Source organism: Nerophis lumbriciformis, linkage group LG10 (genome assembly GCF_033978685.3).
Source record: "Nerophis lumbriciformis linkage group LG10, RoL_Nlum_v2.1, whole genome shotgun sequence".
NCBI lineage: Eukaryota > Metazoa > Chordata > Actinopteri > Syngnathiformes > Syngnathidae > Nerophis > Nerophis lumbriciformis.
In genome coordinates this window covers 43,363,742-43,380,773 of record NC_084557.2, presented here as the reverse complement: position 1 = coordinate 43,380,773, position 17,032 = coordinate 43,363,742, and the positions used below count along the sequence as shown (strand labels likewise).

The 17,032-nt window shown below is 42.1% G+C and overlaps 1 protein-coding gene across 3 annotated transcripts; it reads left to right on the top strand.

Moving 5' to 3' along the window:
• The first annotated feature begins 4,448 nt into the window (after positions 1–4,448).
• Positions 4,449–16,569, top strand: prrt4a (proline rich transmembrane protein 4a). Of its 3 annotated transcripts, none has more exons than XM_061969560.1 (3): positions 4,449–4,507; positions 4,607–5,117; positions 13,665–16,569. In XM_061969560.1, exons 2-3 carry the CDS (start codon positions 4,676–4,678, stop codon positions 15,749–15,751), a joined length of 2,529 nt encoding a protein of 842 aa, XP_061825544.1. In that variant the 5' UTR covers positions 4,449–4,507; positions 4,607–4,675; the 3' UTR covers positions 15,752–16,569. The 3 variants fall into 3 exon arrangements, with proteins under 3 accessions (XP_061825544.1, XP_061825542.1, XP_061825543.1); XM_061969558.1 differs by having other exon boundaries at positions 4,607–5,168; XM_061969559.1 differs by lacking the exon at positions 4,449–4,507 and having other exon boundaries at positions 4,520–5,168.
• Positions 16,570–17,032: the final 463 nt, after the last annotated feature.

The window sequence follows — 17,032 nt, the reverse complement described above, 5'->3', positions numbered from 1 at the left end:
TTTATGCTGTTTGTTTCATTCCCCAGTTTCGTGTTTGTTCCACGCCATAGTTTATGCTGTTTGTTTCATGCCACAGTTTCGTGTTTGTTCCAAGCCATAGTTTATGCTGTTTGTTTCATTCCACAGTTTCGTGTTTGTTCCACGCCATAGTTTATGCTGTTTGTTTCATGCCACAGTTCCGTGTTTGTTCCACGCCATAGTTTATGCTGTTTTTTTCATGCCACAGTTTCGTGTTTGTGCCACGCCATAGTTTATGCTGTTTGTTTCATGCCACAGTTTCGTGTTTGTTCCACGCCATAGTTTATGCTGTTTGTTTCATGCCACAGTTTTGTGTTTGTTCCACACCATAGCTTATGCTGTTTGTTTCATGCCACAGTTTCCTGTTTGTTCCATGCCATAGTTTATGCTGTTTGTTTCATGCCACAGTTTCGTGTTTGTTCCAAGCCATAGTTTATGCTGTTTGTTTCATTCCACAGTTTCGTGTTTGTTCCACGCCATAGTTTATGCTGTTTGTTTCATGCCACAGTTCCGTGTTTGTTCCACGCCATAGTTTATGCTGTTTTTTTCATGCCACAGTTTCGTGTTTGTGCCACGCCATAGTTTATGCTGTTTGTTTCATGCCACAGTTTCGTGTTTGTTCCACGCCATAGTTTATGCTGTTTGTTTCATGCCACAGTTTCGTGTTTGTTCCACACCATAGTTTATGCTGTTTGTTTCATGCCACAGTTTCGTGTTTGTTCCACGCCATAGTTTATGCTGTTTGTTTCATGCCACAGTTTCGTATTTGTTCCACACCATAGTTTATGCTGTTTGTTTCATGCCACAGTTTCGTGTTTGTTCCAAGCCATAGTTTATGCTGTTTGTTTCATGCCACAGTTTCGTGTTCGTGCCACGCCATAGTTTATGCTGTTTGTTTCATGCCACAGTTTCGTGTTTGTTCCACGCCATAGTTTATGCTGTTTGTTTCATGCCACAGTTTTGTGTTTGTTCCACACCATAGCTTATGCTGTTTGTTTCATGCCACAGTTTCCTGTTTGTTCCACGCCATAGTTTATGCTGTTTGTTTCATGCCACAGTTTTGTGTTTGTTCCACGCCATAATTTATGCTGTTTGTTTCATGCCACAGTTTCGTGTTTGTTCCACGCCATAGTTTATGCTGTTTGTTTCATGCCACAGTTTCGTGTTTGTTCCAAGCCATAGTTTATGCTGTTTGTTTCATGCCACAGTTTCGTGTTTGTTCCACGCCATAGTTTATGCTGTTTGTTCCATGCCACAGTTTCGTGTTTGTGCCACGCCATAGTTTATGCTGTTTGTTTCATGCCACAGTTTTGTGTTTGTTCCACGCCATAGTTTATGCTGTTTGTTTCATGCCACAGTTTTGTGTTTGTTCCACACCATAGCTTATGCTGTTTGTTTCATGCCACAGTTTCCTGTTTGTTCCACGCCATAGTTTATGCTGTTTGTTTCATGCCACAGTCTCCTGTTTGTTCCACGCCATAGTTTATGCTGTTTGTTTCATGCCACAGTTTCGTGTTTCTTCCACGCCATAGTTTATATTTGTTTACCTCATGCCCTGCCAAGATTTCTTGAGAAGATTAAAATCATCTCCTACCTCACGCTGTCGTCCGGAGTTGTCCGTTCTGCATTCCAGGGAGAACGACCCCGCAGTGAGCCGCAAAACCCCCTCGTGACACAATGTATGATCCTGTAACTACTTGGTTTTGGATCGATACCTAAATTTGTGGTATCATCCAAAACTAAGTATCCAACAACAGAAGAATAAGTGATTGACACATTTTAACAGAAGTGTAGCTAGAACATGTTAAAAGAGTATATTAACAGTAAATGAACAAGTAGACTAAGAATCAATTCATACAGCTTGTCCCTCATAATGTTGACAAAATAATAGGTAGATAAATGACACAATATGTTACTGCATACGTCAGCAGACTAATTAGGAGTCTTTGTTTGTTTACTTACTACTAAAAGACAAGTTGTCTAGTATGTTCACTATTTTATTTAAAGGGGAATATTATCACCAGACCTATGTAAGCGTCAATATATACCTTGATGTTGCAGAAAAAAGACCATATATTTTTTTAACCGATTTCCGGACTCTAAATGGGTGAATTTTGGCGAATTAAACGCCTTTCTATTATTCGCTCTCGGAGCGATGACGTCACAACGTCGGGAAGCAATACGCCATTTTCTCAAACACCGAGTCAAATCAGCTCTGTTATTTTCCGTTTTTTCGACTGTTTTCCGTACCTTGGAGACATCGTGCCTCGTCGGTGTGTTGTCGGAGGGTGTAACAACACGAACAGGGACGGACTCAAGTTGCACCAGTGGCCCAAAGATGCGAAAGTGGCAAGAAATCGGACGTTTGTTCTGCACACTTTACCGACGAAAGCTATGCTACGACAGAGATGGCAAGAATGTGTGGATATCCTGCGACACTCAAAGCAGATGCATTTCCAACGATAAAGTCAAAGAAATCTGCCGCCAGACCCCCATTGAATCTGCCGGAGTGTGTGAGCCATTCAGGGACAAAGGACCTCGGTAGCACGGCAAGCAATGGCAGCAGTTTGTTCCCGCAGACGAGCGAGCTAAACCCCCTGGATGTCTTGGCTCACACCGTCCCTTATGCCACCGAAGATGATCAAGAGAAGAATATCGACCCTAGCTTCCCTGGCCTGCTGACATCAACTCCAAAACTGGACAGATCAGCTTTCAGGAAAAGAGCGCGGATGAGTGTATGTCTACAGAATATATTAATTGATGAAAATTGGGCTGTCTGCACTCTCAAAGTGCATGTTGTTGCCAAATGTATTTCATATGCTGTAAACCTAGTTCATAGTTGTTAGTTTCCTTTAATGCCAAACAAACACATACCAATCGTTGGTTAGAAGGCGATCGCCGAATTCGTCCTCGCTTTCTCCCGTGTCGCTGGCTGTCGTGTCGTTTTCGTCGGTTTCGCTCGCATACGGTTCAAACCGATATGGCTCAATAGCTTCAGTTTCTTCTTCAGTTTTGTTTTCGCTACCTGCCTCCACACTACAGCCATCCGTTTCAATACATGCGTAATCTGTTGAATCGCTTAAGCCGCTGAAATCCGAGTCTGAATCCGAGCTAATGTCGCTATACCTTGCTGTTCTATGCGCCATGTTTGTTTGTATTGGCATCACTATGTGACGTCACAGGAAAATGGACGGGTGTATATAACGATGGTTAAAATCAGGCACTTTGAAGCTTTTTTTTAGGGATATTGCGTGATGGGTAAAATTTTGAAAAAAACTTCGAAAAATAAAATAAGCCACTGGGAACTGATTTTTAATGGTTTTAACCCTTCTGTAATTGTGATAATGTTCCCCTTTAAGGACAAAATTGCAATAATAAACATATGTTTAATGTACCCGAAGATTTGTTGTTAAAATAAAGCCAATAATGCCATTTTTTGTGGTCCCCTTTATTTAGAAAAGTATTGAAAAGTACCGAAAAGTATCAAAATACATTTTGGTATCGTTAGCGGAGACAACACTACTTCATATACAGCACAACAGTGATGTCAGACTTGTTTTCACTGAGGGCCACATTGCTGCAATCTTGTTTTCAGTTAGTCCTGGCGTCACGGAGCAGGTCTAGAACCACACCCCTCATGTATTAAAGACAACCAGGCCTTGCTGGCCACTGGTAATACCTCTTCATGACTTTCCTTTTTCGGGCAGCACGGTGAAACAGGGGTTAGTACATGTGCCTCACAATACCTCGGTTCGATCCTGGGCTCGGGGATCTTTCTGTATGGAGTTTGCATGTTCTCCCTGTGACTGCGTGGGTTCCCTCCGGGTACTCCGGCTTCCTCCTACCTCCAAAGACATGCACCTGGGGATAGGTTGATTGGCAACACTAAATTGGCCCCCAGAGTTAGGGTTAGGGTTAGGCAATCCGTCCGAATGCAGCTGAGAGAGGCTCCAGCACCCCCTGCAACCTCGTAAGAGACAAGCGGTAGAAAATGGATGGATGGATGGATGGACTTTACTTTTAAGTCCGTGATATGCGGAGTATTTTTCTGAAGAACCACATTTCAGTTGCCTCAAATGTTCTCAGTTGATTGTTTCAAGTCCAGCATTGACAGCTGTAAAGTAGGACAGACCACACGTACGTTTTCAGGACTCTGAGTTTGGTGTCGATTGAGATGTTTCTATTTTTAAACATAAGACTCCTTTTGTTGAAGCGGTCTTTTGGACATGGCGACCCGTTAGCATGACATACACTTGTAAAAACAAAACCAAGCTCAAACATGTGTTGATAATAAACCGCTGACCGTGCACTGTCAGTGGGTATAGCCCCACACTGTGCACGAGGAGGAGGTGGGGGTCTGTCCCATGTGTACGCTGGCAAGAGAGGGGAGGGAGCGACACAAGAGCGTGTAGACACTACGCAGTCAGAGAGCGGCGATGGAGCGTTCGACATGTTCGCAGAATCTGCAGCAGAGCGAGCTGCTGATGAGGTGAGAGCGCTGAAACGTGACAGGCGACATACATATCAAGCAGTGTCTGTAATCGCTCTTGCATTATTGTCCTCGTCTCAATCCCCCGTTCTTTCCCAGGCGTGTAAAGATCACCCTAAAACCCAGTCCAAGATGTGATTAAGGAAATTCCCCCCGCAAGTCTTCACCATGCTTTTCCCACGGACCCTTTACCAGCTCTTTTTCTGGTGGCTTCTCTCTTTGCACGTCCCAGTCCTAACCGGGGAACATGCCCAGGAGAAACCGGCTGACGGAACTCTCGGATGGGGTTCGGTTCCTGAGGAAAACATGCTTCCACGCTCCTCCGGTTGGGGAGATGATCAGCAGGGGGAATATAGGCCAACAGAAAGTAGCGGAGAACTCACTCAACCCATAGCTTCTTCTCCTGGAAGACTTTCTCTGACTGCGAATGAATCCGTGCTGTATCCCACAAAGCCTGGAGGACAACAGAGCTGGGACCAACCACCTGACAGGCAGGTTCATTCCGGTCCAGCTTCGCCAAATGGTCCAACTGAGGGTTTTACAGCCAACACTAGATCTGACAAGAGCACCGGAACCACCAGGAGGAGACCGACTGTCACAACAAAGGACGGTATAGAGGATGTAGTTCCGATCAGGGGATCTAACGTGGAGACAGAAAGGGGTAAACCTGTTTTACTGAACTAATATGGCACATTTGTTTGATCTTGATTGGATTAAGCCTAATGATAAGTCACCAGTGTGTCTTTAGTTGTGTTATTCATGCAATAAAATGAATTCACAAAGTCGGGGTTATTGTGACCAAATGTATTCGCTTATCATTATTATCACGATACTGTTGAATGTGCTCAAAAAGTACTGAAATACTTCAACCAATAATATACTTTATTGGCAGAAGAAACATTAACTATTGTTCTGCGTTTTTCTAAAATTCATATTATTGTTATTTTATATGTTGATCATTTGTATTGGGGAGCTATGTTAATGTATTCATGTTAGCATTTAAGCTGATTGATTGATTGATTGATTGATTGAGACTTTTATTAGTAGATTGCACAGTACAGTACATATTCCGTACAATTGACCACTAAATGGTAACACCCCAATAAGTTTTTCAACTTGTTTAAGTCGGGGTCCACGTTAATCAGTTCATGGTAAATAGCTAGCAATCAACGCAGTAGCGGCTTCTCCGGGAAATAAACGTTACCACCGTGAGTTTTTCAAAGTTCGTTAATCGATCACGTTTTTGATCATCAAAATTTGAACCGGTAAGATTTATTATTTTAACGGTAACCTTAAATCGCTAATTCGCTCCATTTTTTTTTGTCCGCCTTCTTCTCTCATATTTTTTTTATCCGATTCATACCATTGCCACACTTCCGGGACTTCCACATTTTCCAGAAAATGTTTCTCATTTGAAAGAAATGGGCAATGAACGTCCACATTTCCCAACCGATTCAAACCATTCCAAAGTCAAATAATTATTCCGAATGCAAGTCCTTTTCTAGCATGCCAACGCTAACATATTAGCATGCTAGCTTTTGGAGCTCATTTTGCAAGCACGCACCCACGGGTAGCATTTTTTTGTTACCTGATGCTATAAGGCTAGCATGTTGACTGTTAGCATTTCAGTACTGCTTTTCAGAATTCATATTATGGTTCTTTTTGTATGTTTATCATCTGTATTCATGTTAGCATTTAAGATAGCTAGCAATTAACGCAGTAGCTGCTTCTCCAGGAAATAAAAGTTACAACGGTGAGTTTTTCAAAGCGCGTTAATCGATCATGTTTTTGATCATCAAAATTCGAACTGATAATAATTGTTGGAAAATTATTTATCATTTTAACGGTAACTTTACATCGCTAATTCACACAAAAAGTATTACAATAATTATTCCACTCCATTTTTTGTCCGCCTTCTTCTCTCATATTTTTTAGTCCGATTCATACCATTTGACTCTTAAAATGTTGATTACCATTTTTCACTTAACGACATTGCCATACTTCCAGGAATTCCACATTTTTCATAGTAGCATTTTTTTGTTACCTGATGCTATAAGGCTAGCATGCTGACTGTTAGCATTTCAGTTCTGCTTTTCAGAATTCATATTATTGTTATTTTATATGTTTATCATCTGCATTGGGTAGATATATTAATAATTTTGCCACACCTAGTGTGTGTGTGACAATCATTGGTACTTTAACTTTATCTTTTGATATATTAATAATGTATTTATGTTAGCATTAAAGCTAGCTAGCAATTAACGCAGTAGCTGCTTCTCCAGGAAATAAAAGTTACCACCGTGAGTTTTTCAAAGCGCGTTAATCGATCATGTTATTGATAATCAAAATTCGAACCGATAATAATTGTTGGAAAATTATTTATAATTTTAACGGTAACTTTACATCACTAATTCACACAAAAAGTATTACAATAATTATTCCACTCCATTTTTTGTCCGCCTTCTTCTCTCCTATTTTTTTATCCGATTCATACCATTTGACTCTTAAAATGTTGATTACCATTTTTCACTTAACTACATTGCCACACTTCCAGGAATTCCCCATTTTCCATGGTAGCATTTTTTTGTAACCTGATGCTATATGTCTAGCATGCTGACTGTTAGCATTTCAGTTCTGCTTTTCAGAATTCATATTATTGTTATTTTATATGTTTATCATCTGCATTGGGTAGATGTATTAATAATTTCGCCACACCTAGTGTGTGTGTGACAATCATTGGTACTTTAACTTTAACTTTTAATATATTAATAATGTATTTATGTTAGCATTTAAGCTAGCTAGTAATTAACGCAGTAGCTGCTTCTCCAGGAAATAAAAGTTACCACTGTGAGTTTTTCAAAGCGTGTAAATCGATCATGTTTTTGATCATAAAAATTTTAACCGGTAATACTAATTGTTGGAAAATGTTACTATGATTTATCATTTTAACGGTAATTCGCACAAAAAGTATTACAATTATTATTTCGCTCCATTTTTTTGTCCGCCTTCTTCTCTCATATTTTTTTTATCCGATTCATACCATTTGACTCTTAAAATGATCATTACCATTTTTCACTTAACTACATTGCCACACTTCCAGGAATTCCACATTTCCCCGGACATTTTCCCTCTTGAAAGAAATGGGCAATAAACGTCCACATTTCCCAACCGATCCAAACCATTCCAAAGTCAAATGATTCTTCCGATTGTAAGTCATATGCTAGCATGCCAACGCTAAAATATTAGTATGCTAAAAATAGCATGCTAGCTTTTGTAGCTCCAAACCCACAAGTAGCATTTTTTTGTTACCTAAAGCTATCGGGCTAGCATGCTGACTGTTAGCATTTCAGTTCTGCTTTTCAGAATTCAAGCAATTTCTACTGAAATTGGTAAACGATTTGAAATCCTGAGGCTAAATTTCCAAACAGCCAGATGTACAACTTGAATAAACTATAGCCAATCTGTTTTTTGACAAAAATGAGTGTTAAAATATGAGGCGAGCCTGGTGTGGCTAAACTAAATGTATCCTGCTGCTATACTCATTCAAAAACAAAAACTCTATAATAATACTAGAAGAAGCAATTCCTGAAGGAATTACGTGTGAATTCTCCAAAAGCTGAAGTTGAAGTGAAATGCTGACAGAATGTAGTATGAATGTAAGAATAGTTTGAATGTTGGAATGGTTTGAATGTTGAAAAGCTAACGCTGAACTCAAATGCTAATGGAACGTAGGATGAATGTAGAAATGGTTTGAATGTTGAAATCGTTTAAACGCTGAAATAGTTTGAATGTTGGAATGGTTCAAATGTTGAAGAGTTTGAATTTCCAGGGAAACCAGAATTTGGTTTGGAACTTGGGAAAGTGTTAGTTTGAATGTCCAGGATGAGTGGAATGTGGTAATGTTGGAATGGTTTGAATAGGTTGAAAAATGTGGGAATTGTGCAATTCGTAAAAATGTCCCATTCAATTCAATAGAAACTTCCTGGAAATTTGGGAATTTTGGGAAAAGCGGGATTTTTTGAAAATGATTAGGAGCATGAATGTCCTGAATGAGCTGAATTGGTTGGTGTTGGAATTGTTTAAATCGGTCAAGAAATGTGGAAGTAGTAACAGCTTTTAATTGAGAAATTCCTGGAATTTCGGGAAAACCGGTAACTTTTCTAGTTCCTTAACCAACTTGCTTTTTGTCCTGAATATGAGTAGTGTTTTGACGGTGGAACGGTTGAAATGGGTTGAAAAATGTGAAAGGAGTAGTCGAACTTAAGAAGGGTGGAAATAGGTTATCAAAAAATGGGAATTCCTGGAAATTTGTTGAATGTGGAAAAATTGGAAGTTAGAATGTCGAGGATGAGTTGAATGTGTTGAAGGTGGAATGGTTTGAATCGGTTGAAGAATGTGGGAATTGTAGAAGTTTGAAAAATGGCCAATTCATTTTGAATGGGGAAAATGCAAAAAAAAAAAAGAAGAATTATGGGAAATCCGGGATTTTTTTTTTTAGAATTGTTGAAGTAGTGCACATAATTCCTGAACAGGCTGAATATTTATAACAGTTTGAATCAGATGAAAAATGTGGAAAATGTCCCATTGATTTCAATGGGAATTTCAGAAAAATTGGGAATTGCGGGAAAAGCGGGATTTTTTTTTTTTAATGGTAAAAAAACAAACTTGAATGGTTGGTGTTGAAATTTTTCAAATCGGTTGAGAAATTTTGAAGCAGTAACATGTTGAATTGAGGAATGGTGTTACGTAATTCCTGGAATTTCGGGAAAACCGGGAATTTTTCCAGTTCAAAAAACAACTTCGTTTTTTGTCCTGATTAAAAGGAATGTTTTGATGGTGGAACGGTTGAAATGCGTTAAAAAATGTGGAAGGAGTCGTCGCCAGAAAAAAGGGTGGAAATAGGGCTTTGGAAAAGCAGGAATTCTGGAAATGTCTGGATTTTTTTTTTTACTTGGAAAAATGATAGTTTGAATTTCCAGCCTTCCCGGGAAGGTCTATTCAGGTGTACTGGAGAGGAGGCTACGCCGGATAGTCGAACCTCGGATTCAGGAGGAACAGTGTGGTTTTCGTCCTGGTCGTGGAACTGTGGACCAGCTCTATACTCTCGGCAGGGTCCTTGAGGGTGCATGGGAGTTTGCCCAACCAGTCTACATGTGCTTTGTGGACTTGGAGAAGGCATTCGACCGTGTACCCCGGGAAGTCCTGTGGGGAGTGCTCAGAGAGTATGGGGTAACGGACTGTCTTATTGTGGCGGTTCGCTCCCTGTAGCTTGGTCCGCATTGCCGGCAGTAAGTCGGACCCGTTTCCAGTGAGGGTTGGACTCCGCCAAGGCTGCCCTTTGTCACCGATTCTGTTCATAACCTTTATGGACAGAATTTCTAGGCGCAGTCAGGGCGTTGAGGGTATCTGGTTTGGTGGCTGCAGGATTAGGTCTCTGCTTTTTGCAGATGATGTGGTCCTGATGGCTTCATCTGGCCAAGATCTTCAGCTCTCACTGGATCGGTTCGCAGTCGAGTGTGAAGCGACTGGGATGGGAATCAGCACCTCCAAATCCGAGTCCATGGTTCTCGCCCGGAAAAGGGTGGAGTGCCATCTCCGGGTTGGGGAGGAGATCTTGCCCCAAGTGGAGGAGTTCAAGTACCTTGGAGTCTTGTTCACGAGTGAGGGAAGAGTGGATCGTGAGATCGACAGGCGGATCGGTGCGGCGTCTTCAGTAATGCGAACGCTGTATCGATTCGTTGTGGTGAAGAAGGAGCTGAGCCGGAAGACAAAGCTCTCAATTTACCGGTCGATCTACGTTCCCATCCTCACCTATGGTCATGAGCTTTGGGTCATGACCGAAAGGACAAGATCACGGGTACAAGCGGCCGAAATGAGTTTCCTCCGCCGGGTGGCGGGGCTCTCCCTTAGAGATAGGGTGAGAAGCTCTGTCATCCGGGGGGAGCTCAAAGTAAAGCCGCTGCTCCTCCACATGGAGAGGAGCCAGATGAGGTGGTTCGGGCATCTGGTCAGGATGCCACCCGAACGCCTCCCTCGGGAGGTATTTCGGGCACGTCCGACCGGTAGGAGGCCACGGGGAAGACCCAGGACACGTTGGGAAGACTATGTCTCCCGGCTGGCCTGGGAACGCCTCGGGATCCCCCGGGAGGAGCTGGACGAAGTGGCTGGGGAGAGGGAAGTCTGGGCTTCCCTGCTTAAGCTGCTGCCCCCACGACCCGACCTCGGATAAGCGGAAGAAGATGGATGGAATTTCCAGAATGGAGAAATGTGTTGAAGGTGGAATGGTTTGAATAGATTGAAAAATGTGGAATTGGTGAAAGTTTAAAAAATGGCCAATTAATTTTGAATGGGAAAATGTCCCGGAAAACCGGTAAATCTGGGAAATCTGGGAATTTTTTGAATTTGTCAAGGGGAAAGCCCGCAATTCCTGAATAGGCTGAACAGTTTGAAGTTGGAACGGTTTGAATCGGGTGAAAAATGTGGAAGGTAGAGCGCGCCGAAATCTGGAAAAGAAGAATACGTTTAAGTTGAATAATAGATTAATTTTAGTGTAGAAAACTATGAGTTTTAAAACTGAATGATGCTGGCTTTGATGTTCATGTTCACTTGCACTGAAAGTGCATATTAATGGACATTAAATGAATTGCATTAGATTATGTAGTCCTAGACATAAGAAATGACAGTAAACGGTACAAATACTGACTTGTACATGACGGTGTTGTATCAGCAAGGATTGGTGCGCTAACACAACTGTGTTAATCCTTTTATCGCAAGGGGATTTTCCATGTTTTTGATGAGCGCTCCTAAGAAGAGCACCTATTGGTGTTGTCGGAGCGTGAAAATAATCAAATTATAATGAAGAACTAGGACGCGTGCCATTTATAGCCACTAAATCGGAGCATGGTTTCATTATGCATGAGCTGCACAATCACAATCCTTAACACTTAACCGTGTTCTCAGTGACTCTACACAACACATTCAGTCTATGCTTATCAACAGCCAAGCAAAATGGGAGCAGCAGTGAAGTCAATAATTGGCATTTCGCTTGTGACTTGCTCCCCACTCTGTATGACCCAGTTACAGTTCCTGCTACAAGCCTGTTGTCTTTCATAATGGATTACCTTCATATACTCCACTTCCTCTGCACGACTCGTCACTACAGTGACAGTAAGACCAACCCTGAAGGTCCTCGTCTTGTCTATGTTTCACACGTAATACCTCTATCAAGACCTGGTTTTTGATCGGAGCGTCTCCTTGGTTGCTTAGTTAGTTGACGAGGCTACGATGATGCAAACACCGCTGAAACAGTCCACACAAAACCTTTTAGACTTCACTTTTGGTTACAGTCTGTCAAGTAAGTGAGACAAAAACTGCTCGCAATGAATGGTAGTAACTACAAACCCTGTTTCCATATGAGTTGGGAGATTGTGTTAGATGTAAATATAAACGGAATACAATGATTTGCAAATCATTTCAACCCATATTCAGTTGAATATGCTACAAAGACAACATATTTGATGTTCAAACTGATAAACATTAACTTTAGAATTTGATGCCAGCAACACGTGACGAAGAAGTCGGGAAAGGTGGCAATAAATACTGATAAAGTTGAGGAATGCTCATCAAACTCTTATTTGGAACATCCCACAGGTGTGCAGGCTAACTGGGAACAGGTGGGTGCCATGATTGGGTATAAAAAACAGCTTCCCAAAAAATGCTCAGTCTTTCACAAGAAAGGATGGGGCGAGGTACACCCCTTTGTCCACAACTGCGTGAGCAAATAGTCGAACAGTTTAAGAACAACGTTTCTCAAAGTGCAATTGCAAGAAATTTTGGGATTTCAACATCTACGGTCCATAATATCATCAAAAGGTTCAGAGAATCTGGAGAAATCACTCCACGTAAACCAACATTGAAAGACCGTGACCTTCGATCCCTCAGACGGCACTGTATCAAAAACCGACATCAATCTCTAAAGGATATCACCACATGGGCTCAGGAACACTTCAGAAAACCACTGTCACTAAATACAGTTGGTCGCTACATCTGTAAGTGCAATTTAAAGCTCTACTAGGCAAAGCGAAAGCCATTTATCAACAACATCCAGAAACGCCGCCGGCTTCTCTGGGCCCGAGATCATCTAAGATGGACTCATGCAAAGTGGAAAAGTGTTCTGTGGTCTGACGAGTGCACATTTCAAATTGTTTTTGGAAATATTCGACATCGTGTCATCCGGACCAAAGGGGAAGCGAACCATCCAGACTGTTATCGACGCAAAATTCAAAAGCCAGCATCTGTGATGGTATGGGGGTGCATTAGTAGCCAAAACATGGGTAACTTACACATCTGTGAAGGCACCGTTAATGCTGAAAGGTACATACATGTTTTGGAACAACATATGCTGCCATTTAAGCGTCGTCTTTTTCATGGACGCCCCTGCTTATTTCAGCAAGACAATGCCAAGCCACATTCAGCACGTGTTACAACAGCGTGGCTTCGTAAAAAAAAGAGTGCGGGTACTTTCCTGGCCCGCCTGCAGTCCAGACCTGTCTCCCATCGAAAATGTGTGGCGCATTATGAAGCGTAAAACACGACAGCGCAGACCCCGGACTGAAGCTCTACATAAAACAAGAATGGGAAAGAATTCCACTTTCAAAGCTTCAACAATTAGTTTCCTCAGTTCCCAATCGTTTATTGAGTGTTGTTAAAAGAGGGGTTGAAAAGGATTTGCAAATCATTGTATTCCGTTTATATTTACATCCAACACAATTTCCCAACTCATATGGAAACTGGGTTTGTATTACACTTTTATCATGACACACAGGACTTTTAAAATCCATGAACCAGACAAACATTTTTGTTTCGGATTATTTAGCCTAGGCACGTCTGCACTGCGAGTTCCACTGTAGTCATATTTTACTATTGTTCCGTTAACGATTTGTTGACTGGCATCATCCCTTAGACCAGGCGTACCTGGTACCTGACTGCCAGAAGAGGAATAATAATTCAGGATCGCCGTTAGCTTGTCTCGTCATATTTGATCAATATTCTCTTCATTTCGGTTGTGGTAAATCTTGGAGGACAGACACAACACCTAGTTTAGTGTTCCTTTGACACGTATTGTTAGCTGAAATTGTATTTTCTTGTTGTTTGACAGATGCCTCAACAGATGCTGATGATGACAAGAAAGTCCCAAAGGCTAATGACCCTCCCCAGACAGACGACAACAGCAACAACACATCAGTCAAACCCTGGGGAACAACCTCCCCAACATGGACCCCCATCTACCTTGATGGTTTCACACCCAGTGACTCGATGGGTCCCGCTCTGGCTCACAGCGCTGCCCTTTTTGTGCCTCTGTACTCAGATTGGAACTCAGCCTTGGCCGCATGGGGATTTGCTTGGGAAGCCCACATCTATGGTCTTGGGTCGGTCTTTGCGGTATTCGGCCTGATCTCTGTGGTCTGCTTGTTAGGACTGCCTTGCCGGTGTCCTTCTGGAATCCCGTACTTCACCCTCCTGCACTTGTTCCTCCTAGGATTCGCAGGAATTCAGGCTTTCTGTTTGATTTATGATGCCTACGGTCACCAAGATCATCTTCCACCTCTAAGCTCTCTTCTGCTCTCTCAACTTCCCTTCCCTTGTTTGACATCCGCGTTCTCTCTGGCCTTCTTTATTCTTTCCCTGCGTTCACGCAAGCGTCTTTCCCTTTCACTCGCCATCTCCCCCTCACTCTCTGCCCTACCCAAACCTTGCTTGTTACTGTCTTTAACCTTGATGCACTTTGGGGTTTCTCTGGGCTGTGTTGGCCTTCTTCAGCTCTACCCTAGCCTCCCCACTATCATTCTTCTGTTCCCTCTCGGTGTGTTTGTGTGCCTCACACTCTTCCTCTCGTGCTCTTACGTGATCTTTTACTGTCTAATACAAGTTGACACAAAACACGTCTATAGACTGAATGACAATGGGGAGTGTGGAGTATCTCCTGAGATGATTCAACCCACAAGTTGCCCCTTTGCCAAAGTGGATGATTGGGGTAGGGCGGCAGGAGCTGGAGTCGGAGCCGCCTTGTGTTTGTTAGGTTGTGGAGGTCTACAACTTTATGGATTTTTACACGCCCTGGGTCTGGGCGGGGTGGAAAGCTACGGTTTCCGACCCTGGCCTTGGTGGGGCTATCAGGTGGGATGTCGGCTATGTGAGGCTGGAGTGTGCCTCGGTTTGTCTCTCATTGGCACGCATCCTTTGTTTTGTCACACCAAGTCCTTCAAGAACCACCCCAGACCAGGATCTTGGTCCCGACTGTCCGGCGGCTCCCCCTCTCGAGGTACCACCCTGCCCTCACCAGGTAGTGCACATTCTCCTGTGCTTTCCTTGTCACAAGACCAACCAGAAAATATGGTAGTGTATGATGTCACCACAAGGGGACAGTCAGAAGTTCTTCCTTTAACCTCCATGGTGGATCCTCGAAGAAATGGATTTGGTTGTGTCTCAAAGCCTCACCAAAACCAAGCTGCTTTTCCACACAAACACACAAGTCCACTTCACAAGCCTAAAAATGCACTGGAATTCCAGCTATCTTCCCAGATAAGTCTTGGTCTCGGAGCTGACTCTACCGGGGACCTACAGCCTCCATCTCCTATAGATTTATCTCGCAGCATTGACCAGGCTTTGTTCAGTGACTCCCTATTCACTCACAGTATTTTCGGTTTGCAAAGACTCTTTTCTAGTTCCTCCAGCCATTCACTGGAATCTCCCAAGCAAGGTACAACAAAACAAGGCTCTGCCTCATTGGAAGGTTCTCTTTACAGAACCTCTTCCTGTGGATATTTGGTTCAAGATAAAACTCAACCTACCCAGCCTCAAGTTTTACTTAAGTCCCTCAACAACAAACCACCAACATCACAAGAGCAGTTTGACTGGAAAGGGAGTGTCTCTGGATCAACTTTGGGTCTGTGCAGTAAACCCAAAGAGACAGTAAAGCCGCGATCCAATTCCTGGGCCAACAGAGGGCAGCACATGGCGCAGAACAGCCTTCCACGCGCCATCCCTCACTTGTCTTATCACAGACGTTACCGAACTTTGAGCGTCGCTTCCAAAGACAGCGTGGGATGCGCACGACTGGCAGGGACTAAAAGACTGAGTGAGAGCAAACAGCTGGAATGGGATATGGCTGCCCAAGCAGAGTTTGTCAATGTGTGCAGGCAAATTGATGCTTTTAGTGTTTGCAGTGACACCATTGATTTGTAACTATACTGTAGCATCGTCATTGTAAATTGCACACAGAACAGATTGAGAGAGATTAGATGATTTATTTAACACAGAAAATAATAACTTGCATACATGTGGAGAATTTTTGCAATAAGTAATGGATTTGTAATGTAATGTTAATATAATAAATATGAGATTTACAGCGTCACTGTAATTATGCTACTAATTATTGTGGGGAAGTACAAAGCTTGTTAAGTCCAATGGGTGTTGCCGGTAAAACCTTCTTTTCAAAGTTGCCGTTTTGTAAATGGTATATGGGTTATACTTGTATAGCGCTTTTCTACCTTCAAGGTACTATTTCCACATTCACCCATTCATACACACATTCACACACTGATGGTGGGAGCTGCCATACAAGGCCCTAACCATGACCCATCAGGAGCAAGGGTGAAGTGTCTTGCTCAAGGACATAACGGACGTGGCGAGGTTGGTAGAAGGCGGGGATTGAACCAGGAACCCTCAGGTTGCTCTCCCAACAACGCCATGCCGTCCCCATTTTGTCTAAAAAGCACCACTTAAATGAAGGGATAAGGTCGGCCCTGCATTTTTCTGCCTTTGGAGCCATAATAGTGTGTTTAAGGTGTGTATAAGATTAAGATATCATGCTGAAATTGAACGCCTCCTCCCCCATTGTGTTAAAAGCAATTGCCAATTACCGTATTTTTCAGACTATAATGCGCACTTGAAATCCTTTCATTTTCTCAAAACTCGACGGTGCACCTAATGTACGGAATCATTTTGGTTGTGCTTACCGACCTTGAAGCTATTTTATTTGGTACATGTTGAAATGATAAGTGTGACCAGTAGATGGCAGTCACACATAAGAGATACGTGTACACTGCAATATGACGGCAGTCACACATAAGAGATACGTGTAGACTGCAATATGAATCATACGGAGCCCCTAAAGCAGGGGTCCCCAAACTTTTTGACTATATATATATATATATATATATATATATATATATATATATATATATATATATATATATATATATATATATATATATATGTATATATAAATACATACATTGTCTTTATAATCCGTTTTGTCATTTAACATCAATTAACATTGATGTTCATCAACATTTAACATTGTCACATTATCGATGGGAAAATTCATTTTTAGACAATATGATTAGCCTGAGCGGCTAGGAGACACCAAGAGTAACAAGTGGTAGAAAATTGATTAGAAAGGAAAGATAAAATAAATAAATAAATAAATAAAAAAAACTAAAAAAATTAAAAAAAAACTTTTTT

Bases quoted from the DNA above. Each gene is read 5' to 3' on its own strand.
- prrt4a (XM_061969558.1), top strand. From the start codon at position 4,676: ATGCTTTTCCCACGGACCCTTTACCAGCTCTTTTTCTGGTGGCTTCTC. The intron at 5,169-13,664 runs GTAAACCTGTTT...GTTGTTTGACAG, and splicing joins TAACGTGGAGACAGAAAGGG to ATGCCTCAACAGATGCTGAT.